The sequence below is a fragment of the Podarcis melisellensis genome, assembly GCF_964234715.1.
Source record: "Podarcis melisellensis genome assembly, chromosome: 9".
Taxonomy (NCBI): domain Eukaryota; kingdom Metazoa; phylum Chordata; class Lepidosauria; order Squamata; family Lacertidae; genus Podarcis; species Podarcis melisellensis.
The window spans coordinates 9,784,158-9,811,262 of NC_138541.1; the positions used below are offsets into that span (position 1 = coordinate 9,784,158).

General features: G+C 45.7%; 1 protein-coding gene across 1 annotated transcript; it reads left to right on the forward strand.

Moving 5' to 3' along the window:
• The first annotated feature begins 666 nt into the window (after positions 1 to 666).
• PPEF2 (protein phosphatase with EF-hand domain 2) lies at positions 667 to 26,497 on the forward strand. The gene is made up of 16 exons (XM_081924963.1): positions 667 to 823; positions 2,457 to 2,584; positions 4,852 to 4,909; positions 7,329 to 7,507; positions 9,852 to 9,966; positions 12,155 to 12,201; positions 14,314 to 14,480; positions 14,576 to 14,612; positions 15,908 to 16,057; positions 16,935 to 17,162; positions 18,057 to 18,242; positions 20,280 to 20,422; positions 22,106 to 22,209; positions 23,314 to 23,483; positions 23,944 to 24,031; positions 25,949 to 26,497. The coding sequence occupies exons 1-16, from the start codon at positions 751 to 753 to the stop codon at positions 26,191 to 26,193; spliced, it is 2,118 nt and encodes a 705-aa protein (XP_081781089.1). The 5' UTR covers positions 667 to 750; the 3' UTR covers positions 26,194 to 26,497.
• The last annotated feature ends 608 nt before the right edge of the window (positions 26,498 to 27,105 follow it).

A 27,105-nucleotide genomic window follows, 5' to 3' on the forward strand; every position in this document is an offset into this window, starting at 1 on the left:
GGAGAAGGAACCGAGCAATGGGAGCTCACCCTGTCGCAGTGATTCGAACCGCCAACCTTCTGATCGGCAAGTCCTAGGCTTTGTGGTTTATCCCACAGCGCCACCCGCGTCCCATCTCAGAGTAAAGGTGTTCCCAATTAAGGTTTCAACCCACTTCCCCCCTAGTCATCCCATCACTTCTGTGCCTTGCAACCTGATCTTGCAACCGCCATGCTTTTTGTGTAGCCACCTTATCTGCTCTATGTGAGCTTGGACTGATAGGCTGGACAATCTCCAGTGAGAGAGAGTCTGTTAGCTCTCTCTCCCTCCGTTCTTCTTCACCTTGCTGTTTACCCCCCCAGTTTTTCCCAACTTCTGTCTTCAGAACTATGCCCCTCTGCAAACCACTGTTCTAAATCTATACTGCTCCCCTGCTCTTGGGCAGCTTCAGGATCCTGGTCAGTAGCAGGGGAAGTGGGAGACTCCCACCATTCCTCATCAGAGCAGTACTCCTCAGTCTGGTCTCTGACATTATATGACAATTTTCTCTGGCAGGAGAGAAGCTTCAGGTTGGAACTTTACTCCTGCTGAAGGTTCTAGCCAATGAGGTCAGGACTTGTTCTTCCTGCTTTGCATCCGATTTTCCCATTGGATGGTTTCAGACAATGAACCCGTCCAGCTCAAAATGGGTTGATTGGCTTGTTTTGGAAGCCAGGAAAAGCCCTAGAACACACTAGCATTCTGGCTGAATCAGTCGTACAGTTGGGAGGGATGAGCAAGAAAAAAAGTACCAGGAATTTGGCTGAAGAAAACAAACCATCCTTTAAGCTCTTCCCTTTTTCGGGTGAGTGCCATACTCTCCGAGTGTCCCGATTTTCCAGGGACAGTCCCGGAATTGCAGAAGCCATCCTGGCTTCTGATTTGGTCCTGGGATATCCCTATTTCCAATGCAAGTGCTATTGGTGTGTGTTTAAGGGGTTTTCTTAGTATGGTGGAATGTGTGTGTGCTATGTCCCACACATAGCAGTGTGGAGCCAGTGTGGTGTAGTGGTTAAGAGTGGTAGACTCGTAATCTGGTGAACCGGGTTCGCTTCCCCGCTCCTCCACATGCAGCTGATTAGGCTAGTCACACTTCTTTGAAGTCTCTCAGCCTTACTCACCTCACAGAGTGTTTGTTGTGGGGGAGGAAGGGAAAGGAGATTGTGAACCGCTTTGAGACTCCTTAAAAGGTAAAGGAACCCCTGACCATTAGGTCCAGTTGTGACCGACTCTGGGGTTGCGGCGCTCATCTCGCTTTATTGGCCGAGGGAGCCGGCGTACAGCTTCTGGGTCATGTGGCCAGCATGACTAAGCCGCTTCTGGTGAACCAAAGCAGTGCACGGAAACGCCGTTTACCTTCTCGTCGGAGCGGTACCTATTTATCTACTTGCACTTTGACATGCTTTCGAACTGCTAGGTTGGCAGGAGCAGGGACTGAGTAACGGGAGCTCGCCCCGTCGTGGGGATTCGAACCGGCAACCTTCTGATCGGCAAGCCCTAGGTTCTGTGGCTTAACCCACAGCGCCACCCGCATCCCTTGAGACTCCTTAGGGTAGTGATAAAGCGGGATATCAAATCCAAACTCTTCTTCTATTGGTGTGGAGGTGGTGGCAGCACTTACCCTTCTTCTGATAGGAAATGCTTGGGGGGGGCGGGGAATCAGGAGGTCAGTTGGTGGGGAGTCAGAAATGTCCCCATTTCCATCTGAGAAATGTGCTCCCCTAGATCTGCCTTTGTTGAGGTGTGTCAGAGATTGCCCTCATTTGGGCGAGAGGAGAGGGGAGGAGACCGATCCAATGGCAGGAGTTGTTCAACAGTTGAACATATGACTTAAGAAGGAGGTGGGCTCTCATTTTTTTTTGGTTTTATAAACGGAGGTTGGCTAGCCAGAGATTTCTGATTCCTGATTTGTGGTCTCTTGTGGCCCTACAATTCTATGAACAGCAAGAGTATCTCCTACCAGATCTTAATTTCTTCAAAGTGCAGCACAGGGTTCCCTCTCCCATTTCTCATACCACACCGGTGGCATAGGGTGGGTTGCCAGTGTCCGGGGCCATTCTACCCATCTGAGAAACTCCTAACATTTCTTCCCTTCTCCAAAGTGCTTCTTGGACAATCAGAGATGACAGGGTTGTGAGCTGCCTGCCATTTTACTTACCCACAATGCCACAGTGGTGCGCTGCTGTGGCACAATGTGGGCTATTTAAAATGGCGGGCTGCTTCCTAGGCCCAATCCCTACTACCAGTTAAGTCGATGGCTGAAGAAATGGATGGGTGGCAGGGCCAAACTTCTGTGTCATGTGGACTCTGCCATGATACCTGACCCCAACAGCTGCCCAAGGTTGCTAGCTGCTGATGTCAGCTGTTTGATGGGCTTCTTGTTTCTGTACTCCAAAAAGCAAGAGGCTATATCACACATCTCTCTTTTTGCATCTCAGCCTTCAGAGGAGCTATCCTGATCCAAACGTGGTATCGACGCTATGTGGCCCGGCTTGAAATGCGCCGAAGATGCACATGGCGCATATTTCAGTCCATAGAGTATGCGGGAGAGCTGGATCATCTCAAGGTATGATGGCAAAGGAGAAGGGAAAAGGGGAAATCCTTCCTTCTGCCTGTTCTACTTTTGCTGTTGGTAGCGGTAAAAGGAATTTAGCACTCAGAATTATTCTTCTGATTCTCATCTGCCCCCAACACAGCCCAGACTTGGCTAGAAGTACAACAGCAGGGAGCATTCGGTTTGGAACCTAAGGGTTAATTCTGTTAATAATTAGTAGGTGGTGTGGGGTGGAGGTGTTGCCTAGCAACAAGTCAGAATGGCATGATCCATGCTGAGGTAACTCGTGCTGATTGGCTGGTTATTTCTAAGGGAGTTTTCCTCTGTACGCATAGCTGAATATTTTTCTGATATGTACAAGGCCCAAAGTAAGAGAGACAAAATCTTTCCCCCCTCAAATTATACACTGTTTTGGTTCAGTTGTCCACAGTCAAGTGTTATCAGGGTTTATTTTCCTCCTGGTCTCCATCCTGTGTTAAGTGACTTTGCTAATAGAATTCAGTGATCCAAATTCATTCTAAACCCTCTGCCTAAGTACTTTCATGCAAGCATAACTCAAGCCAACAGTGCTCTCATTCAGTCTTTGCTATCCCCGTTTTGAGTTGTGACTCCTATTAGTAATATATGTATATGTATGCATGTATGAGGGACAGAGGAGGCAGAAAACTCCAAACAAACCCAAACTGCCGAACGATGCAGAGTGTGTGTTGGAAGGAGAAGCACTGCACACTCCAAAATTACATGGCATGCGCCAGTTTCGCACACCTTCTGAATCACTTGCCGCTCTGTGTGGCACAGTGACCTAGTGTGAGTTGGGGGGCACAGGGTTGGTTGCCCCAGGCACAAAATCGTTAGGGGCACAAAATTTCTTTTCTTTAAAATCAATTTTATTTGATTTTTACAAATACAAATTAGTTACAGTGCCAAATACATATCCATAAAATGAGATTTCTCTGAATCTCGAGACTTCCCCCCATCCCCTCTCTGACTCTTATTGTCAACATTTCCAACTGCATATTATTTCACAGTCTGTGTTTTGTATCCATCCATTTTGTCCGTAATATTTGTTACATTACAAGTGGGATTAAAATCCTGCTAATGTTTTCATCTGCTTACAGTGGTCTCCTAAATAAGTTATAAACTTTTCCCATTCTTTCTTGAACTTCTTGTTTTCTTGGTCTCTGAGTTTCCCACTCAGTTTAGCCATTTCCGCATAGTCTAACAGCTTAGTTTGCTATTCCTCTCTGATAGGGACTCTTTCTTCTTTCCATCTCTGGGCTAGTAGCATCCGTGCTGCTGTTGTCGCATACATAAAAAGTCTTTTCTGTTCCTTTGGGATGTTGGTACCTATAATTCCTGATAGAAAGGCTTCTGGTTTTTTAACAAAAGATTTTTTAAACATTTCCCCCCCAATTCATTATATATCATTTCCCAGAAGGTCTTTATTACCTTACAGCAACACCACCACATATGATAAAAGATACTTCTTTTTCTTTACATTTCCAGCAGGTATTTGTACCTGTTCTGTACTTTTTGCGAATTTACTAGGAGTTAAATACCACTGGTACATCATTTTCAGATAGTTTTCTTTCAGCGTACAGTGGTACTTCTGATTGCGAACAGGATCCGTTCTGGAGGCCCGTTCGCAACATGAACAGAACGCAACCCGCAGCGGCACATGTGCACACGTGCGGGTTGCGATTCACCGCTTCTGCGCAGGCGTGAGCGACAAAACCTGGAAATAACCCTTTCCAGTAAGCAGTGGCATAGCGTGGGTTGTCAGCACCCGGGGCAAGGCAAGTAATTTGCGCCCCTAACCCGTGGATTTATGCCCCCTAACCCATGGATTTGCACCCCTAACCCTAACCCCCAGATGTTGTGCCCGGTGCGGCCGACCCCCCTGCACCCCCCACGCTACGCCACTGCTTCGGGTCGCCGCGGGATGCAACCTAAAAAAACATATCATGAAGCAAATGTAACATGAGGTATGACTGTATAACATGCAGTGAATTTCAATTTCTTATCTCTACAGTTGCGATCTCCTGGGTGATGCAGATGCTGATTGGCAGCCGAGTGCGAATGTGTACTCTGTCCGTTTCTCTCCCTTCCAGCCCAGCCTCTCCACATGGCCCCGGGCTCTGGCAACCCACGCTACATCACTGGTGTGGCATGAGAAATGGGAGAGGGAACAGAATGGGAGGGAGAGGCTATGGCAGGGGAAGAGAGTACAAAGATGGCTTAATGATGGACGTTGACAGCATTCTTCTTGTCTTCTGCAGCTCAACCATTTCTTTGACTACCTTATGACCTACTTCACGCCAAGCAACAACAAAGACAGTAAGCTCAAAAACGGGGAAATACAGTTTGTATTATATATCACTCTCTCTCTTGTCAGGGCAACTAAATTTTGTGACCTTGTATGCGTTTTGCAAACCGATCAAATGTGGAAATGTGGGTACAGTGTACCTCGGTTCTCAAACATCTCCGTCGATGAACATTTCGGAATATAAATGGCGAAAACCTGGAACGCTTCTGTTTCCGAACGCGCCTCGGAAATCAAATGGCTTTCCGCATGTTTTTCAATTTTCTCAATTGAATTTGCAGACAGGCCTTTGCACCTTGGTTTTCAAACATTTCGGAACTCAAACGGTCTTCCGGAACTGATGACGTTCAAGAACCGAGGTACCACTGTACCTACAAATCCTGGATGAATAGCTCTGGAGCAGGGGTCAGCAAACTTTTTCAGCAGGGGGCTGGTCCCCTGTCCCTCAAACCTTGTGGGGGGCCAGACTATATTTTGAAGGGGGGGGGGAATGAATGAATTCCTATGCCCCACGAATAACCCAGAGATGCATTTTAAATAAAAGCACATATTCTACTCATGTAAAAACACCAGGCAGGCCCCACAAATAACCCAGAGATGCATTTTAAATAAAAGCACACATTCTACTCATGTAAAAATGTGCTGATTCCTGGACCATCCGCGGGCTGGATTTAGAAGGTAAGTGGGCCGGATCCGGCCCCTGGGCATTAGTTTGCCTACCCATGCTCTGGAGTGTACAATCTAGATTTATATTTCAGAAAGCTGCACCTTTAACAACTATTGGCTTTAACCAAATTGGACACAATGTTGAAGAACAGGCTTTTATGTCTGTGTTTGGATACCATCACATCAAGATGGTTGACTGAACCCTTCAAAATGGCACTGATTGTAAGATTGTAAGAAATTTAAAGACTATTTACAGAAACATTGTAAAATTAATGAATGTTAGAAGGATGTTGGAATGAAGTTATGTGGTTTTAGCAGAAATGTTATAAAGGATTAGGAAAAAACAGACTGTTAATTGGTGAAAGGAGGGAAAGTAAAGTTACATTATATTAAGATAAATTACGGGACAAAAATTGGAAAAGATGGAAAGGATTTGCTGAAATAGTTAACCGAACTAGAATACAAAAAAGGGAGGTGTGAGGAGGTCAAGGAAACAAGCAAATGAAAGATAAGTTATGGGAAGATTCGCTGTGTTTTTAATGGATTTTATTTTTCTGTTTTCTTCTTTTTCTTTTTCTTTTCCCCTTATTGTGATGTGTTGTTTTGTTTTGTTTAATATGGTGTTTTTACTTTTTCTTTTTGTAACCCTTAAAACGTTAATAAATATTATTTAAAAACAACAACACAAAATGGCACTGACTTGAACCACGGGCTCTGATTGGTTGGTTTCTTAGGATTCTTGAGCCAATAGAAGGCCAACTAACTTGTAGCTAACTGAACAGCACTCAGGTGTGTTAAATTTCATGGTGTGCTAACCTCTTTAACTGTCAGCAGGTGGCCTTTAGAATTCTTTCATTGCCTTCAGACTATTCTGATGCTTTCAACTGGCGTTACCGTCTGGTTGGTTGGTTTGTTTCTATTATTATTGTGTCTTTTTGGCCATGGAGTGGTTTTAATTTCTCTGGCTTTTACATGATACTCATAAGATGCCTTTGAGGCTGCATGTGAGAAGGGGGTTGGGAAGAAAGGTCATCTACGAAACCGACGCGTTTATTTTGCATCATAGTTGGAAGGGACCCACGTTTCCACGTGGAAATAACTAAATTAATGGTTATTATTACCCTGAGTAGTACTGAGTTAAAAACAAAAGAGGAATGCAAGTGGGTAAAATTGATGGTAATTACAGCCAGACACGTTATAGCGAGTAATTGGAAAAATGCAGAAGAGCTAGGGGTGAACCAATGGAGGAAAAAACTGAATGATATTATAATTTTAGAATACCTAACTGTGAAGATACATAGAATGAAAGGGTTTAAGGTCAGTGAGAAAGAGGAGGATTGGTTTGAGATGATATTGAATTATTTGAGTAGGTTTGAACAATTTGGGGCAATTAAAATGTTGAAAGCTAAATAAACCTTGTGGAGGGAGGAGTGTTAAGGTATATAGAAGTGTACATATGGTTAATTTGAATATGTTATTATTGAATATGTACCGGTACAGTATATTATTGAATATGTATATTATTGAATATTGTATACCCAATGTATCAGCCACCTGGGGGGGTTTCACTGTTTGTGTTTTGGTGGTTGGTAAAAAATAAAATAATTTCTTTTTTAAAAAAAGAGTTGTAAGGGACCCAAGGGTCATCTAGTCCAACCCCATGCAGTGCAGGAATCTCAGCTAAAACTTACGCTGCTGCTGAAACATGTAGAGAAGCAAAGAGCCACATTCTAGAGGCCAACCGTGTTGGTTGTCATTCCATCCTAGGAGATTTCCTTAACCGCATATTGTCAGAACCTGAAATCATCTTTGACCCCAAGCTCGAAAAACCCGTTGAAACCTTTGAATCCGTTGTGGTGCCGGACACCTATGTGGGGCCTCGCCTTTCCTTCCCACTCGTGCCTGAGGACGCCACTAACTTACTAGAAGCGTACCAACACGAGCAAGTAAGTATCTTCACAGTAGCCGTCTACTTTTACCTCAGTTTTCGCTTCCAGAAGCTCCTGCTAGGTAACGAATGGAACCGAAGGGGAATTTCTGTAGCTCAGTGATACACAGCATTTCTGAGGTCCAGGCTGGGAAAGATTCATCTCCTTAAATCCCTGGAGAACCACTGCCAACCATTGTAAGCCTGGGATGAGGGATTTGTGGTCTGCCAGATGTTGTTGGACTACAACTTGTTTGTGTTCCTTCTGGGATTGTTTGTCCACCTTTGGTCCTATGCCGAAAACGTACTTCTTTACCTTGGCTTTTGACACCTGAGCAGGTGCCATAACTTTGCCTGGTGCAAACCACAGGTTGCTATTTGTAAAAAACAGGTCAGCAAACTTTTTCAGCGGGGGGCCGGTCCCCTGTCCCTCAAACCTTGTCGGGGGCCAGACTATTTTTTTTGGGGGGGGGGGGAATGAACGAATTCCTATTCCCCACAAATAACCCAGAGATGCATTTTAAATAAAAGCACACATTCTACTCATATAAAAACCCCAGGCAGGCCCCACAAATAACCCAGAGATGCATTTTAAATAAAAGGACACATTCTACTCATGTAAAAACACACTGATTCCCAGACCATCCGCGGGCCGGATTTAGAGGGCAATTAGGCTGGATCTGGCCCCCGGGCCTTAGTTTGCCTACCCATGGTATTAATGATAAGCAACCCAACCCCAAAATGCTTTGCTGATTTGGTTTCCCAGTTATTTTACACCACAGCCAGTTAGCCGGCAACAGGGCCATGCGGCTGATGGCTCTCAGATCCCGGCCTTAGCAATAGCTGTGGGAATAGACTGTTCCGGAAAGCATGAGTTGGTTTAGAGAAGGGACATCACTTTCTCTGCCTTTACTGAGGATGTTGTCAACACACTCTGTCTGTGTGACGTCATGGCTATTTGTGTTGCAAGGATTTTTAAGGTACCTGTGACCCACTCAAATTGTGTCCAAGAATTGACAGGCGCAGCAGTGGAGAAAAATAATTGACCCAGTGGAGCAATAATTGACCCAGTGGAACGATTTCCAAAGACTGGGCCCCGGGCTCTAGCACCCTGAGGCTTTATACCTGAGTACATACATGACATAATCGAATACAATCGCATACGGCAGCAAAAATAAGACCAATGAGCGCATTCAAGCCTTGCCCCCTGATCATGTAAAGAGTTCCCTCTCAACTTCTGCTTTCTTCAGTCTGAACATTCAGTGTAACCTTTCCCCTGATTTATGGCAAGAAGGAGAAAAGGAAACTTAAGGCAAAAGGAACTTCGACTGTTACGTTCTCCTATGCGGCATCTGCTATACAGGGACATTTGCGGTTAGCATCTTCCTGTTTTTAGCTGCTCAGGACCCTGCCTGGACGGGGGGGGGGGGGAGTGCCAGCACATCAGATCTTTTGCTTCCCCCTTATAGAATCATAGAATCATAGAGTTGGAAGACACCACAAGGGCCATCGAGTCCAACCCCCTGCCAAGCAGGAAACACCATCAGAGCACTCCTGACATATGGCTGTCAAGCCTCTGCTTAAAGACCTCCAAAGAAGGAGACTCCACCACACTCCTTGGCAGCAAATTCCACTGTCAAACAGCTCTTACTGTCAGGAAGTTCTTCCTAATGTTTAGGTGGAATCTTCTTTCTTGTAGTTTGGATCCATTGCTCCGTGTCCGCTTCTGTTAGCGAGACATTGAGAAGAACAAGGGAAGGAAACTGGGGCAGAGTTCATTTAGGATTTTTCAAATCTAAGCAATTTGCTCTAAGCTTTGCAGAAGCCTTCATGATTCAAACATGGATTATATAAAAATCATCGTAGAAATATTTGGTTAAATGGATATATGAATAACTGATTATAAGAAAGCATAAGGGTAAAATTCCTCCAGGTGGTCCTGCTTCATTTGGAGAAAGACTGACTTTAGCCCTGGGAGCATCTTGGTGACTGTACCCATAGGTGTCCGAAATGGGAGCAGCAGGTTTAGGGGCTTCTGCTGGAGCGTTAAAGCTGCACCTGCTCCTAGGCTAAATTTTGATGTTTGCAAATGAATGCAAATGCTGCAAAAAGCCATTGGACACCAAATCTGACTAAAGTCCTCCGCCCCAGAAATCTCCCACCACTTGGAAAATTGGGGCATGCATAACGCTGTGTTGTTTTAAATTGTGAACTGCCTAGTCTCTGTAGAAATGCGGGATATAAATGAGCACAAGTAAACAGTTAATTGTTTCTCCCCGAAGGATCCTGGGAATTGTAGTTTGAGAGGTGAACCCACGCCCTCCTCGATGGCTTTCTGTAATTTCCTCACTTTCTCCCAGTAGCATCTTCACGCTTACTATGTCCTAAGACTCTTGAGTGAGACTGAAAAGCATCTTGCCCAACTTCCAAACATCACCTGCATCTCCACCTGCTACAGTGAGGAGATCACTGTATGTGGTAAGTGCTGCTGTTTACCAACGCTGCTGAGGTACGTGCCTCAAGCACCGCCTCGGCCCATGTGATCTAACCCAGCTCATTATTTGAGGTGCTTCTTCATGTGCCAGCTCATGAGAGGTGCGGAGGGTGGCAACGCGAAAACAGGCCGCCTCTGTGGTGGCTCCCTACTTGTAGAATGCTCTCCCCAGGAAGATTCGCCTGGTGCCATAATGATATATTTTAAGGCACTGGGCAAAAAGTATTCACTCTCTCCAGGCCTTTTGCCTTTAACTACCTGTGGCATTTTAGAAGTGGCTGGATGTTTTTAATGTATTCTTAAGGGTTTGCAGGCGCTGGAATTTAATTAAGACTTGGGGCATCGGAAGCCAATTAGGATAATCTAGTCTCCTGTGTAAGGTGATGGCTGGATCTGTGGGTGTATTTGACCTGTGTATTTCCAAACCCTCTGAAATTAGCATGTGTGCAAAGCTAATTTTGTTAGGCAAGCTTCCTAAACTGTGTATTAGGCATCTCTAAAGCCTAGGAAATCAGCTTGTATTAAAAGCTAATTAACTTAGCCTAATTTCCTTGGAGGTGTTATCCTGTGGGGGTATTGATCCATTAGCACAGCAATAGCTCAAAGGGAACTCTGTGAGATGACAATCTACCCTAAATCTTCCAACATACAAACAAATTGGAGATAAGAAGAACAGGTGTGTAACTGAAACAGATCTGGAGAAGGGAGTCAGGTGAGGGAGACAGGTTGGGCATCTACAGCAGAGTGCCCTTTGCTAGGATACTAGTACCTGCCCTTTCCCCACTCTTAACATGAAAGAGCAGTGTGCCTCTAAGAATGTACAAAGTGCATTTTCTTCCAAATATTAATGAACAACTGTAGTCTGTACCTTTCTTCCACATTTAAACATAAGGAGCAGGGCTAATGAACATCGCTTCCATTCAGATAAGTTCCAACATCTGTCTTTAGAAACCAGGCACTGCCCCCCCCCCTTTCTTAACAAACTGTACAACTTGTTTCCATGGGAAAGTAATGCGATTAAAGAAACCCTGGTAGAGCAGAAACAACTCTTGCTGGTCCAGAAAGGAAACCTGTGATGGTGTCATGGACTGGTTGGACTCAGAGGAATGGTGGGAGGAACCAGCTGGGGAATCCCCAAGGGAAGAAGGCGCAGAACCAGGAGAGGCATGATAAGGGCAGAGGAGAGATTGACTATGCGAAGGGGCATAGTCCCCGATTGCTTGGGGGGAAACCTAGAGAGGAGGAGGCTTAGGCAGCTGTGGGGAGTCAGGGACCACCTATCTCAGCAACTGCTTCATGGGGGCAAGACCTGCCAGAGACAAGTCGCTGCGCTCATTAGGCCTGACACTCCTGTGCAGATGGTATTTTTGCTAATAAAGAGTTAACTCCATGAAATATACTGAGTCGCAAAGTTATTTCATGCTCTTTATTCAGCTCATAGTGGTGAGGAGGAATGAATAAAAGTCCCCTCAAAGTATCTGCTTTATATACATTATTTACACAATGGGCTGCACATGATTGGCTAATTCTGGAATTCTACTGTAAGCCAATCAGGTTGTGGATTCACTTCTATCTGGAGCATGATTGGGTGGTTCCTGCCAACCAATCAGACTGCTGCCTTTTGGATCCTATTGTTCTAGGACCAATCAGACTGCTGCAGTTTGGATCCTATTCAACTCAGTACATAACACTCCAGCTTGCTCAGTGCGATTTACTGCTTGCTCGCTTCTGGCAGATGGTGACAGGCAGATCTTAATGGGGAGAAAAGCCACAGTTCCCTGGGAAATATAACCTTGCTCAGTGCGATTTACTGCTGGCTCGCTTCTGGCAGATGGTGACAGGCAGACCTTAATGGGGAGAAAAGCCACAGTTCCCTGGGAAATATAACCACAGTTCCCAGGTCCAGTGGCATGGTCCGAAAGCACATGGCACCACCAGCTTGCTGAAGCTAAGCAGGTCTGGGGCTGGTCAGTGCAGGAAAAGAGACCATCTGTGAACTACTGAATAACACGTTGGGTTTCACAGCAGAAGGAATGTGGGCTATAGAGCATGAGAGGTGGGTGGGAATGTGAATAAACCAGCACCATGAATGGAATACACTGTTTGATGTGAAATGCTTATAACTTTAAGCCACTTCACAAAAGCCGACTTTTTGCCCCCTTCATTTATTAGGAGATTTGCACGGGCAGCTGAGTGACTTGTTCCTCATTTTCTACAAGGTACGTAAAGAATACAAGTTCACATTACAAGTATGGCCGCATGCCAAAATGCAACATTTTCTAAAAAATCTTTTAAATTTTTTTTTTACATATATAAATTTATAACAATCCAAATGCAAATCCATGTATAGAAGTTACTCTGAATCTCGAGATTTACCCCCAAACCTCTCCACAGGTCCTATTGTCAACATTTACAACTGCATATTATTCCATAATCTATACTCTGTATCCATCCATATTATCCTTCGTATTTGTTACATTACAAATGGGATTAAAATCCTGCTAATGTTTTCATCTGCTTACAGTGGTCTCTTAAATAAATTATAAATTTTGCCCACGCTTTTTTTTAAAAAAATTGTCCTCTTGGTTCCTGAGCTTTCCGGTCAGCTTTGCCATTTCTTTTCTTTTCTTTTTTAAAAAATAATTTCTATTGAATGATTTTATCTTACAAAAAAACATTACAACCATACTACCACTAAATATAATTGAGAAATAAAAATAACGAAAATGAAGGTTTACTTCATCCACCCCAGTACCCCTGGCCAGAACCAGTTAGGATGATGCTTCCCTTAAAATAATAATAATAATAATAATTTTTATTTATACCCCACCCTCCCCAGCCAGAGCCGGGCTCAGGGTGGCTAACACCAGTAAAATTACAATAAAAACATAATAGGGAAAAAATAAATTTAAAATACAGGTTAAAATACTGTATTTAAAATGCAGCCTCATTTTAAAAGTAGCCCATAGATAAAAACGTAAGGGGAGGAAAACTTAAGGGTCAGACTGAGTCCAAACCAAAGGCCAGGCGGAACAGCTCTGTCTTGCAGGCCCTGCAGAAAGATGTCAAGTCCCACAGGGCCCTAGTCTCTTGTGACAGAGTGTTCCACCACATTGGGGCCAGTACTGAAAAGGCCCTGGCTGAGACCAATCTAACCACCTTGCGACTTGTGACCTCCAAAATGTTGTCATTTGTGGACCTTAAGGTCCTCCACGGGGTATACCAGGAGAGGTGGTCCCATAGGTACGTGGGTCCTAGGCCACAAAAGAGTGTATTTGCCCCCTGACCTATCTGCCTGGGTAGGATTGCTCTGCCTGTGTTGTTGGGTAAAGGTGTCAGGTTGTCCGCTTGCCTTTAAATTTACAGTTGAATTGGGAGATGAGGCAGCTGTGGTTTCTCCCATTCTTCCCCTTCTTCTGTGTCCTCCTGTCAAGCCTATTCCTCTCACCTGTGGCTTGTGGAGTTCCTTACTGGAGATCTTCTCAAAGTATTGCAGAGTGGGAACTGTGGAGGGTGGCTGGTAGAAACTGCCAACCATTTTGTCTCCAAATTTAGCATTTGGTAAGCATTTGGCCTGTGGGTGGCGCTGTGGTCTCAACCACAGAGCCTAGGGCTTTCCGATCAGAACATTGGTGGTTTGAATCCCCGCGACGGGGTGAGCTCCCATTGCTTGGTCCCTGCTCCTGCCAACCTAGCAGTTTGAAAACACGTCAAAGTGCAAGTAGATAAATAGGTACCTCTCCGGTGGGAAGGTAGACGGCATTTCCGTGCACTGCTCTGGTTTCGCAAGAAGCGGCTTAGTCATGCTGGCCACATGACCTGGAAACTGTACGCTGGCTCCCTCGGCCAGTAAAGCGAGATGAGCACTGAAACCCCAGAGTCGTCCACGACTGGACCTAATGGTCAGGAGTCCCTTTACCTTAAGCATTTGGCATGTGGGTGGAGCTGTGGTCTAAACCACAGAGCCTAGGGCTTCCCGATTAGAAGGTCGGCGGTTCAAATCCCTGCAATGGGGTGAGCTCCCGTTGTTCAGTCCCAGCTCCTGCCAACCTAGCAGTTCGAAAGCACGTCAAAGTGCAAGTAGGTAAATAGGTACTGCTCTGGCGGGAAGGTAAATGGCATTTCCGTGCGCTGCTCTGGTTTCGCCAGAAGCGGCTTAGTTATGCTGGCCACAAGACCCGGAAAAACTGTCTGCGGACAAACGCCGGCTCCCTTGGCCAGTAAAGCGAGATGAGAGCCGCCACCCCAGAGTCGTTCACGACTGGACTTAACTGTCAGGGATCCTTTACCTAAGCACTTTCTGGACGACTGGTGTTGTTTTTCCATTACAGAATGGTATTCCCTCTCCACAAAAGTTTTATGTCTTTAACGGTGACTTTGTGGACCGAGGCAAGTGTTCCATAGAAGTCCTGATCATCCTCTTCGTCTTCCTTTTGGTTTACCCGAAGGAGGTCCACCTGAACAGAGGGAACCATGAGGACTATATGATCAACTTACGGTATGGCCCCTGAAAACACGTTTCAGGAATTAAGAAATGTATGGGTTATGTTAATGAGCATCTACTTACAAGTCCTCTCTTCTCTTGATCTCTAGCTATGGTTTCACCAAGGAGGTCACGCGCAAATATAAGGTAAGCTTGTTTGTGAACCTTAGACTCACAGACGTTCTTAAAAGTCATCGAGTCCAATCTGCACTGTCAACACAAGAAATTCACTGCTACAATCCTGCTGAGATCCAGCCTCTGCTTAAGAACAAGAGGACAGTCCACCACCTTCTAAGCGAGGCTTCCCCACCCAATTATGCCATGTTTTAGTTTTTGCTATTTTGGTTAAAGTATCAATTCCTTCCAGTGATTTTGCAGTTTAAGGTTCCTAAACCTGTGCTGCAAATATTTACGGTATCGCCATTTGCAATTTGAATACTGCCCTCCACTGATGGGTTAATACTCTCAATACCTCTAAAGAAACATTTATCATAACGTATCTGAGAAGGAACATTCAGAATCAGTTTGTTGGAGTCCATACAGCTGGACTCTTGCAAAAGAAGATTGTGTTCTTTGTCATTGTTCCTCTTGTTTGCCTCTTGTCACCCTGGTGTAGTGGTTAAGAGCGGTGGACTCGTAATCTGGTGAACCGGGTTCACGTCCCCGCTCCTCCACATGCAGCTGCTGGGTGATCTTGGGCCAGTCACACTTCTTTGAAGTCTCTCAGCCCCACTCACCTCTATCTCCCCAATGATGCCCCAGTACAGAAAAACAAGTTCAGTCTGTATTCTCATACTGTTAAACTTTCTGACTGCTGGTGAAGACTCCCAGCATTTAGTAATTCTGAATATTTTTAGTAATCTCTGGCATTTGTTAACTCTAGGAATTAAGGGTGCTTTTGCAGCCACAAACTCTGGGACCTGGATTCATATCAATATTTGTGTATGTATGTGTGTGCATATAATTTGTTTTTTAATATATCATTTTCAACAGTCATTCAACATAAGTTACATCTTATACAATATTTTTTAGACTTCCATCAACCACATCTGAAAAGTTTCAAATTTTTTCACTTAATTTACAGTTCTTAATTTCACTATTGCTATTAATTATCTTATCTATTGACTCTCTCATCATAAACTCCCTTACAATATTTCAGATATTACTCCTTACAAAACTTCTTGCAGTCCTACTAGCGTAACCTGTTGATTACGGTTGCTTTTCAAATAGTCCGCATATTCCGTCCAGTCTTCTGAGAATCTCTGGTCCCGCAGGTTTCGAATCCTGCCTGTCATCTTATCTAATTCTGTGTAGTCCATTAATTTCGTCTGCCATTCTTCTTTCGTCAGTAATTCTTCTTGTTTCCATTTCTGTGTCACATATCAATATTTGTAGTGGACATTTCTCTCATTCTCCTTTACTGTTCCTGCCCTCCGTTCTAGGAACACGGCAGCAAAATCCTGAAAGAGCTCAAGACGGTCTTCAGCTGCCTGCCTCTGGCCACCCTGATTGACCAGAAGGTCTTGATTGTACACGGAGGAATCTCGAACATGACTGATTTGGAGCGGCTAGCCACGGTCGACCGGCGCAAGGTACAGAGCCCTCCAGATCTATAGATCTCATGGCAGGTCCTTGGAATGTTCCCTATGAGTTTTATTTTTTATTTTATTTTACACCAGTGTGGTGTAGTGGTTAAGAGCGGTAGACTCGTAATCTGGTGAACCGGGTTCGCTTCCCCGCTCCTCCACATGCAGCTGCTGGGTGACCTTGTGCTAGTCACACTTCTCTGAAGTCTCTCAGCCCCACTCACCTCACAGAGTGTTTGTTGTGGGGGAGGAAGGGAAAGGAGAAGGTTAGCCACTTTGAGACTCCTTCGGGTAGCGATAAAGCGGGATATCAAATCCAAACTCTGTTGGGATACTGCCAGGGAGACATAGGCCATCACTGCCTCCACGCCGACTCCGGACTCCGGACTTCCATCGACCTCCCGTAGATACAGTATCAGCAATTAGCGACATTGAGCTCCAGAAATAGATTGCCACATTCCTGGGCTGATGCACGCTCTATCAGCAGAATTCACACAGTGAAAGTTGCACAGCAGGAGAGCATATTTACAAGTTTATTCAGCGTTGGTCAGAACAAAGAAAAAAACATGACTGACTGCTTCGGTCTGCTCAGGCACAGAGAGAGAGAAACGGAAGCAACAGAAAAACATAAACATCCTGTGAACAGGAAATACGCAGGCTGTGACTCACATACCTTGCTCCCTCTTAAGGTGGAACGGAAATATCCTAACAAACTCTTCTTCAAACTCTTCTAACCCCATCACCTTGTCTTGAGTGCGGCTTGAAGCCCATTAACTTGATCTGGGTCATCCAAACCCCCCCCCGGGGGGGGGACAGGGACGGACGGCACTAGTCTCACAGTCCTGTATTCGGAATATCTGACTCGCTGCCTTGCTTTTCTTAGCTTCTCTCCGTATTGACCCAGAAGAGAAAACAGTCAAGAGTTTGGGGCGTCCATGAATCGAAAGCATCCCGATGTGGCAAGAGCAGTTTATCAAGCAGGTCTCAGCTGCCCCACTCGAGTGTCCAGGAAGAGCTGCGGTCCTGCCGCAGGATGGCGGGAATGTCACTTACCTCTGTGGATACCAGATCCGTCGACTCATCAATCCTTGAAGACGAGGACGTTCAGCTGGTGGGTTGATTCGGAGAATAAACATAGTGCAAAAAACAAAACAAACCCTGATGAATTTTCAGGAGTTTTATTATTTAATTTTTAAATGATTAAATAATAATTATTTAATGATTATTTAATTGCAAAGTGTGAATTCTAGAGTGGTACCTCGGGTTACAAATGCTTCAGGTTACAGACGCTTCAGGTTACAGACTCCACTAACCCAAAAATAGTACCTCGGGTTAAGAACTTTGCTTCAGAATGAGAACAGAAATCGCGCCGCCGCCACGGCACAGCGGCAACAGGAAGCCCCATTAGCTAAAGTGGTACCTCAGGTTAAGAACAGTTTCAGGTTAAGAACGGACCTCCAGAACGAATTAAGTTCTTAACCCGAGGTACCACTGTAATTGTTACCCTACTCTTAATATATTTTCTAATACTTTCTTACTACATGTTGTACCATATTCCCTTATTTCTTAATATTTACTTTACACAAGGGTCATTCGAACGCTGCCATAGATGTTATATCACTGTTATATTTTTGTAAATATCTCTTGAACACATCCCATTTTTGAATAAATGGTTGTTTAGTATTACCCCTCAGTTTATTTGTCAATAGAGCCATTTCTGCGAAATCTAATAATTTTTTCATTTCATTTTATATCATTTCCCAGAATTTTTAAACTACATTACAGTTCCGCCACATATGATAAAAGTAACCCTCTTTTTCTTTGCATTTCCAGCATGTCTTGGTACTTGTACTATACATTTTTGCTAGTTCTGCTGGGGTTAAGTACCACCGATACATCATTTTCATACAGTTTTCTTTCTGTGAAGATCAGCGCTCTGGTTTCCAGTCTTGGTCGGCGCCAAAGCGGTGCTTAACAACTCAGCTCCTCCTCTCTCCATTTTCAGGTGACGGATATATTGTGGAGCGACCCCATTCCTCAAAACGGCTGCAGAGTGAATCAGGACCGAGGAGGGGGCTGTTACTTTGGCCCCGATGTGACGAAGGAGATTTTGGAAAAGTATAACCTGCAGTTCATCATCCGTTCCCACGAGTGCAAGCCGGAAGGTTATGAGTTCTGCCACGACCGAAAGGTAGCTCAGTAGAGCATCAATCAAGGCTTTGGGCAGAGCTGGGTGTGGGAGGATATGTCTTGATATACACAGTATTTTTCGCTCCATAAGACGCACCTGACCATAAGACACACCTAGTTTTTAGAGGGGGAATGCAAGAAAAATTTTTTCTTTAAAGGGAGTGCTGAGCAGAGCCTGTATGCATCCCAAGCTCTGCTCAGCGCTCCCTTTCACGAGCCACGTGTAGTGTGTGTGCGCCGCTTGCAGGCTTTTCGGTGACGGGCTGCCCTTCCCCCTCCTTGGGGAAAAGACCGCACACACGCTCCGCACAGCTCTTTAAAGGGAGTGCGGCTCTTGGGGGCTTTTCCGGGAGGGGCTGCCCTCTGTCCCTTCCCCCACCTCCTGGAAAAGCCAGCAAGAGCCATGCGCTCTTTAAAGAGCCACGTCTAGCGTGTGTGCGGCTCTTGGGGGCTTTTCTGCGAGGTGGGAGAAGGGACTGACAGTGTGCCCTTCTCCCACCTTGTGGAAAAGCCCCCAAGAGCCATGCTCCCTTTAAAGAGCATGCGGAGCGTGTGTGCAGCAATTAGGGGCTTTTCCCCAAGGAGGGAGAAGAAGAAGAGTTTGGATTTGATATCCCGCTTTATCACTACCTGAAGGAATCTCAATGCGGCTAACATTCTCCTTTCCCTTCCTCCCCCACAACAAACACTCCGTGAGGTGAGTGGGGCAGCCCTCCTCGGGAAAAAGCCCCCAAGAGCCGCACACACGCTCCACGTGGCTCTTTAAAGGGAGCGCTGAGCGGAGCCTCCCTCCTGCATTCGCTCCATAAGACGCACACACATTTCCCCATACTTTTTAGGAGGGAAAAAGTGTGTCTTATGGAGCGAAAAATACGGTATTTCCTGATTGCCCTTCATCATGCAGGGTGAAGCAGGGGTGCATGCATGCATCTTGCAGGAGTCCTCAGTCGCATATTCACATTACCTCCAGCCAGTTGCATTAGTGGGAGTTATAGGGGGAAATGAGAGGTGCTGTGGAGGGTGGAGTAGTGCAAATGAACTGGCAGGGGCACCAGATTGGCTCTGCCAGTGTGTTTGCACTGTGCCAAACTTGCGGGCCCTCCTGCCCTTCCTTTCTGCCTCCACAGTAAGCAGCGGCAATGTGACTGACCGGAAGATGCGTTTAATGGATATTTGGCATATGTTTGGGTCTAATTTAATATCTGGCAGAAAATGGAGGTAGAAAAAATAATATGAATGGGAAATCCTGCTAACGGACAAAAGGAGAATGTGGCATTTAATGAGAATACAGTGGAACCTCGGTTTTCAAACGTAATCCGTTCCAGAAGACCCGTTCGACTTCCGAAATGTTCGAAAACCGAGGATCAAGGGGCTGGCTGCAAAGTCAATGGGGGGAAATGAGAAACACGCCTCGGAAGCCGTTCAACTTCCAAGGCGCATTCGAAAATGGAAGCAATTCTGGGTTTTTGGCCTTTGGGTTCCAAATTGTTCGGCTTCCGAGACGCTCAAAAACCGAGGTTCCACCGTAGGTTTAAATGGAAGAATTTCTGGGATCTTAGGCAAGGAAGAACCTCCCAGAGGATTTTATTCTCGGTTTTGCAATGTGAGTTTTGTTGCATGGTAAATGCAGTTGTCATGGGGAAGAAAGTGCGTGGAAATGCTTTTGCAAATCTATAGGGCATGTTTATTGTTACGTTGTGGGCGAACATAGCAGACGACACAGCGATTTCTCCAGAGCAGCTCTTTATTTGTAAGCTGGACAGAACTGAACTGCAAACAGCTCAGCCGGCCTGCTTTTATAGGCAGCCGGCTGTCAACATTGTAACAACAACAACCCAGGGTTTCCCACCTAAAATAATTGACGTGGACCTGAGTGAAAACTATCTACAGTATCCCCCTGCTGGCCCAGGGTGAGAACTTCAGTACATAACATTTATGGTGAGACTGTATAGCTGGGGGGAGAGGGGAACTGACCATAAAGTAATATGTGCTTCTTATCGATTTGAAATTGCCGGTTTGTTTCTGTTTACTTGCTTAGGTAATCACTGTATTTTCCGCTTCAAACTACTATGCAGTTGGCAGTAACAGGGGTGCCTACCTCAAACTGGGGCCTGACCTGATCCCTCACATCATCCAGTATCAAGCCAGCAAGGATGCACATAAACTGACAATGACTCAAAGGCAAGCATCTCCCTCTTTCTCTTCATCTCTTCCCCTCCCCATCAGTTAGGCCATTGGAGAAGGCAGTCCTTTGTATGGCACTTGTGGGGGCCATGCCATTTTGCGCCCTATCTTGCCCCATTAGCTTTTATTTACAGTGGTGCCCCGCAAGACGAACGCCTCGCAAGACGGAAAACCCGCTAGACGAAAGGGTTTTCCGCTTTGGAGGTGCTTCGCAAAACGAATTTCCTATGGGCTTGCTTCGCAAGATGAAAATGTCTTGCGAGTTCCTGCGGGGTTTTTCCCCTCCCCCCCTTTTCCCAAGCCGCTAAGCCGCTTATCAGCTGATCCGCTAAGCCGCTTAACAGCTGATCCGCTAAGACGCTTAACAGCTGATCCGCTAAGACGCTTAACAGCTGATCCGCTAAGCCCGCTAAGCCGCTTATCAGCTGATCCGGTAAGCCGCTAATAGCGCTAAGCCGCTAATGGGCTTGCTTCGCAAGACGAAAAAACCGCAAGACGAAGAGACTCGCGGAACGGATTCTTTTCGTCTTGCGAGGCACCACTGTATATGCTTGTTTATATCTGCCCCTTCCTGCAGATACGCCATTAGAAATGAAAGCAAAGCAAAAACATTCTAAAACAGATGAAAAGGTTCTAAAAACAATTACAGTTAAAAAACATACTTCCATCCAATGGCCTCAAGGTTGCCAGCTACTAGGATCACTTTCAGTTTCCTCCTGAAAGTTAATACTGATGGAGACAGGAGCCACTCACTAGCAGGGGAGGGCATTCCACAACAGGGGAGCCACCACTGACAAGGCCCTGTCATGGGTCAGTGCTAACTGGGCAGATCCAACTAGTGGGTGATAGTGATTTATACCAGGTGTGGCGAAGTTGGCCCTCCATGTGTTGCTGAACTACAACTCCCATCAGCCCTAGCAAGCATGGGCAATGGTCAACGCATAATGGGGGTTGTTCAGCAACAACTGGCGGACCAAAGCTTCCCCATGACCTGATTTAGACAAAACCCTATGCAGGTTTGGGATCCAGTTAAGAATGCATAAATTTCTGTTCCCGTCTGTACTTGTTAGTTTCTGTTGTTTCCATTCATCTGCAGTTCATCTTCTGCCATATAACTACATTGTCATCTCACTGACCACTATTTAACTCAAGTTACATATCTATTCTCGTAACTTAAGGTCGTGCTGTGGTCTAAACCACAGAGCCTAGGGCTTGCCGATCAGAAGGTCGGCAGTTCGAATCCCCATGACGGGGTGAGCTCCCGTTGTTTGGTCCCTGCTCCTGCCCACCTAGCAGTTCGAAAGTATGTCGAGTGCAAGTAGATAAATAGGTACTGCTCTGGCGGGAAGGTAAACGGCATTTCCGTGAGCTGCTCTGGTTCGCCAGAAGTGGCTTGGTTATGCTGGCCACATGACCTGGAAGCTGTACACTGGCTCCCTCGGCCAATAAAGCCAGATGAGCGCCGCAACCCCAGAGTCGGCCACAACTGGACCTAATGGTTAGGGGTCTCTTTACCTTTACCTTTTTAAGGTCATTTTAGTATAAAGGAAATGTCAAAACAATATTTAAAAGGTCATAAATTAGGTATTAGAAAGTGCAGAGACGTGTGTGTGTGCGTGCTGTATTTTCATCCCTCATGTATGATGTTACATGGCATAAATGCTTATCTAATCCCCTCAGGATCAGCCGGGTGGAGGAATCAGCATACCAGGTTTTAAGGGAGCGATTGTTTGCTCACAGATCAGAGCTCGCCTCCGCCTTCAGGCAATGTGATCAGGATTCAGGTAAGGTGAAGGGTAAACATCTAATATATAAGGGTATTTAGAAGGAATATAAGGAATTTATTTATAAGGAATGTAAGTACGTGACCAAAAGAGTTTTCTGGCAGTGCAAGCTCCCTGCTGGATATAAGAAAACAAGGTTTGCCCTACGGATGCTCTGCAAGAGAAGTGCTCCCCCCAAAACTAAACTTGTCATCGCAGGCTCTGCGGACCATTGGCAATTCTGCATGTGCAGACAATGAATTTTGCTGTGTTTGTGAACCCAGGATACATCGACCATTGGTAGTGAAACAGTAGCAGGGGTACAACAGGTAAATCAGGAAAGGGATGAGAAGACCTCCATGCTTGGCTGTGACACAGCCCGGCGTGCACTTCTGTCTGCCATTCCCACACTCACTGCCCTATTTGGGTGCTTCCAGATGAGCATTCAACCACATCTACACCATTCTGTTATGGGTTTTGGGGTGCCAGACCCCCCCCCCCACACTAAATCCCTGGGTCCAGTAGGGGTGAGAATTTAATCAATGCTTGGAGTCTTCATCTCGGTGCCAGACAGATTTAGTGTGTGTTAAAAGGTAATACAGGGCAGCTTATTGTGTTCAGGAGATCACCTGAGAGAGGGGCCATTGAAAGAGGGAAAAAGAAAAGGTGATGAGCCATTAAGGGAAATAAAGGAGGGCAGAGGAGTGGCGTTCTAAGTTTTTCTTAAATCCTATTCTCTGCACTTCTGGAGTTCGCTTTTTTATTTCTGCATGTTTGCTGCTTTCCCCCTTTCTGCTTCTGATCTATGGTCCTAAATAATCCATACTGGATTTGTGGGTGAGACTCTTTCTCTCGTGTCTCTCTTCTCATCAGCCCCAAACTGATTTGGGAAGAAGGAGGCTGACGAAGTGATCTATGGCTTAGTTTTAGCAGTCATTTCCTAGTGAGCAAACCTTTCCTGGAGGGGTGCATATTGGTGGGTGGGGTCAGAGACAAACCAGGAATGTAACTCTGCACAGTCAGCTAATTCCAGTTACACAAAAGCAATCTTTCTAGGTTCATGCCTACGGCAATTTTGGCAGCCCATTGTCCTTAAATCACCTTGTGGCTTCCCTTTCCGGACAGGAATGATCACACTAAATGACTGGGCAAAGGTGGTGGAGTCCGTTCTCAATCTAGGGCTGCCCTGGAGGATGCTGAGACCACACCTTGTTTCCAACGCTGTCGACGGGATGCTGGATTACAATTTGTGGCTCAAAGACCTTGTGACAGAGCAGTGGTCAGCCTCTCAAGAGGTAACATGGACTTTGTAGTACACTGGTAAATCCGAAGTTGAATGCTGCCTCCAGTGGTTATGGGGTGGAACTGAGATTTCACCCTTTAGCTTGTTCCAATGTTTCCTGTCGCAGCAAATGAACTAAGGGGATGTGATAAATGATAGCGCCAGCTCCTGTGGGAATAATATTGTTCCCAGGTTCAGCTGGTTGGGGAGCGGCAATTTGACAAGAGGGGGGCAACGGAGCCAGAATGGCCACAAATACTCTTAAATATTCAGGAACTAAGTTGTCAGGCACATCTTTTATTAGGGAGGTTTCTGATGAAATGGCCAGTGGATGCGTTTTGAATTACTTATTAATATTTATAAAAGAATATTCATGTAGTGGTATGCCATGCAATAAAACATTAAAACAGGCTAGCCATTTTTGTGTTTTGTTTATCTGTGAGATTGTTAAGCCGTAGTCTTGTTTTTTTCAGCGCGTTCAATCAAGTTTGCTGGAAAACATTTACCGAAACTTATCCAACCTGGAGACTCTCTTCAATATTATAGACAGTGATCATTCAGGTAAGTGCATTAATAATTCCCTATTGTTTTTAGTTCAGAATTTTAGATAGCCCAGAGTTGAAAAAGGAATAAATATCACTTAGGAGGGGCAATAGATGCCCCACTTTTTTATATTAAAAACCCCCTGAAAGGAGTAATCAGAGAGGAGCACTACATAAAAAACGAAGGGGGAGTCCCTTAGATGGTTGTATGGGGTCTTGTACACCTCCTCCCAGCATCTCCTGCAACAAAGCTGATACCAAATGTACAGTGGTACCTCGGGTTAAGTACTTAATTCGTTCCGGAGGTCTGTACTTAACCTGAAACTGTTCTTAACCTGAAGCACCACTTTAGGTAATGGGGCCTCCTGCTGCTGCCGCGCCACCGGAGCACAATTTCTGTTCTCATCCTGAAGCAAAGTTCTTAACCTGAAGCACTATTTCTGGGTTAGCGGAGTCTGTAACCTGAAGCGTATGTAACCTGAAACATATGTAACCCGAGGTACCACTGTAAAGGTAAAGGACCCCTGGATGGTTAAGTCCAGTCAAAGGCGACTATGGGGTGCAGGGCTCATCTCGCTTTTAGACTGAGGGAGCTGGCGTTTGTCCACTGACATCTTTATAAGTCATGTGGCCAGCATTACTAAACCACCTATGGTGCAACGGAACACTGTGACAGAAACCAGAGCAGCGCACGGAAACGCCGTTTACCTTCCCACCACAGTGGTGCCTATTTATCTACTTGGACTGGCGTGCTTTCGAACTGCTAGGTTGGCAGGAGCTGGGGCAGAGCAACAGGAGCTCACCCCATCGCGGGGATTCGAACTGCCGACTTCTGATTGGCAAGCCCAAGAGGCTCAGTGGTTTAGACCACACCGCCACCCATATTGCTCTGCTTTCCTTTGGATCACATCAGTGAGTTCCCTGGGCAACCTGAGACCTCCATACACACTGCGGTTTGAGGTGCACTCCTTTGCCTTTCGAGACAGCAGAAGCCAACGGCAACAACAAAAAGATCCCGTAAATAATGTGCACACACATAGCTGGTAAATCGTGTTCTGTCCTTTTGCAATTGGTGAATTGGAAGACTGGTGGCAGCAATTGGTGAATTGGAAGACTGGTGCTTGGAGAGCCAGTGTGGTGTAGTGGTTAAGAGCGGTAGTCTCATAATCTGGGGAACCGGGTTCGCGTCTTCGCTCCTCCACATGCAGCTGCTGGGTGACCTTGGGCCAGTCACACTTCTTTGAAGTCTCTCAGCCCCACTCACCTCACAGAGTGTTTGTTGTGGGGGAGGAAGGGAAAGGAGAATGTTAGCCGCTTTGAGACTCCTTAAAGGGAGTGAAAGGCGGGATATCAAATCCAAACTCTTCTTCTTCTTCTCTCCTAACATTTCTGAAGTTTGCTGTCATCGAACTGTTACAAGGCCTGGGGTTCCATTGTGAGAGGGCGAGACAGCAGTCAAGATTATGTCAAGGTTATGTTCTTAGATCTGCCAGAAGATGGCAGCCATGGACTTGAGACAGCTTTAAGAGGACTTTGGACGTTTACCTGTAGTTACTAGCCATGGTTTAGGGGCAAGGAGGGGGGGGGTCTGTTGTCTTCATGCTTGTTCCCAGAGACATATGGCAAACAGGATGCTGAAATTCCTGTTCCAGAACAGTAGGAGGGAAATAGAGGGTTCTGCTGTGAATAATGAGAATTTGTGAGTTTGAATTACCAGTATCTGCTATGCGTCTGAGAGATGCAGCAGGCTACAAATCAGAGGTGGGGGAACCAATGGTCTTCTGGATACTTCTAAACTGTGACTCCAAGCATCCCTTTGCCATTGGCCATGCTGGCTGGGGCTTGGGGTCCAATCCCCACCTGTAGGGTCACAGGTGAGCTACATTTATTCCCCCTCATTTGAGCAAATAAAATGTTTTTCCTCCACCACCTTCAGGGTTCATTTCTCACGACGAGTTCCGCCAGACCTTCAAGTTGTTCAGTGCCCATATGAATATTGAGATCTCAGACCAGGACGTGACAAACCTGGTCAACAGCATCGATTTCAACAAAGATGGAAACATAGATTTCAACGAGTTCATCGAGGCCTTCCGCATTGTCCGACAGTCTTCCTCGGATGACATTAGCAGCTGGAATCCCCGCGTCACGGACGCCGCCAACCCACAGATAGCATCTTTGTAGTGGCTTCTCAACCCAGGCTCATCTTTCAACCTAAGAACTTGCCTCACAACTAAGTGGTAAGACAGTTCCTAGCAAACTGCCTCACAACTGATACAGCCATTTTCAGATTTCCTGTTGAGCGAGAGGGGAAAACAGGACATCTGCATCCCCGTTCCATCCCAACGACGGCATCTAATATTAGGGAATTGCTGTAGCTTTTTTTTTTTTAGCTTTTTTTAAAGCCATTGGTGAGTCAGTCTTAGCCTGTATTTGTTTTCTCCAGCCCAGCTTTAAAATGGACTGAATAAATGTTTATCACCCTGTGTCTCCCTTGACCCTGACCTCTCTAGACCGCTTCCAATTCTCACTCGGCTATGAACCACGGCCTCTCGTCCTGGCCAACCTCACAGGGTTGTTGTGGGGTTTCTTTAGAACTGTGTTATTCCTATGCAGACTCTTTTTTTGACTATTTTGTAGTCCATATAGGCCACCCTGACAGTTCTTCAAGGCAGGGAGCTGTGTTAAAGGACTGGTTTTGTTTTGCTTTTTAAAAAAGCTCCCTTGTCAAATAGGCTTATGTTAGAAAAGCCTGTTGTGAATACACTGAGAGTTTGCCAGATATTGCCACGTTCGCCCAAAGCGCCACAATTCTAGCATGGGCAAGAAGCCAGGGTAAATTTGGCTCTGTAGCTTCCTCACTTCTCTGGGCCTGATACCCCTGAGTTGCCTTGCTTGCTCCACTGTCCTGCCCCCGGCCTGCTGTTGCCCTGGTTGCTCACCTCCTGCATACACTTTGATTTATCTTTCTGTTTAGAACATTTGCACAGGACAGCCATGCATTCCGCAAAGTACTTGGCATCATGATTCCCCCACAATGCCCTTGGATTCTTGGAAGGGGCAGGGAATCTTGCAGGTGCTGCAGCAGGTCCTTGC

Excerpts from the sequence above, each read along its gene's own strand:
- PPEF2 (XM_081924963.1), top strand. The coding sequence starts at position 751 with ATGAGCAAGAAAAAAAGTACCAGGAATTTGGCTGAAGAAAACAAACCA. Across the intron at positions 4,910-7,328 it reads GCCAAGCAACAACAAAGACA|GAGATTTCCTTAACCGCATA; the intron begins GTAAGCTCAAAA and ends ATTCCATCCTAG. Across the intron at positions 14,613-15,907 it reads AGGTCACGCGCAAATATAAG|GAACACGGCAGCAAAATCCT; the intron begins GTAAGCTTGTTT and ends CCTCCGTTCTAG.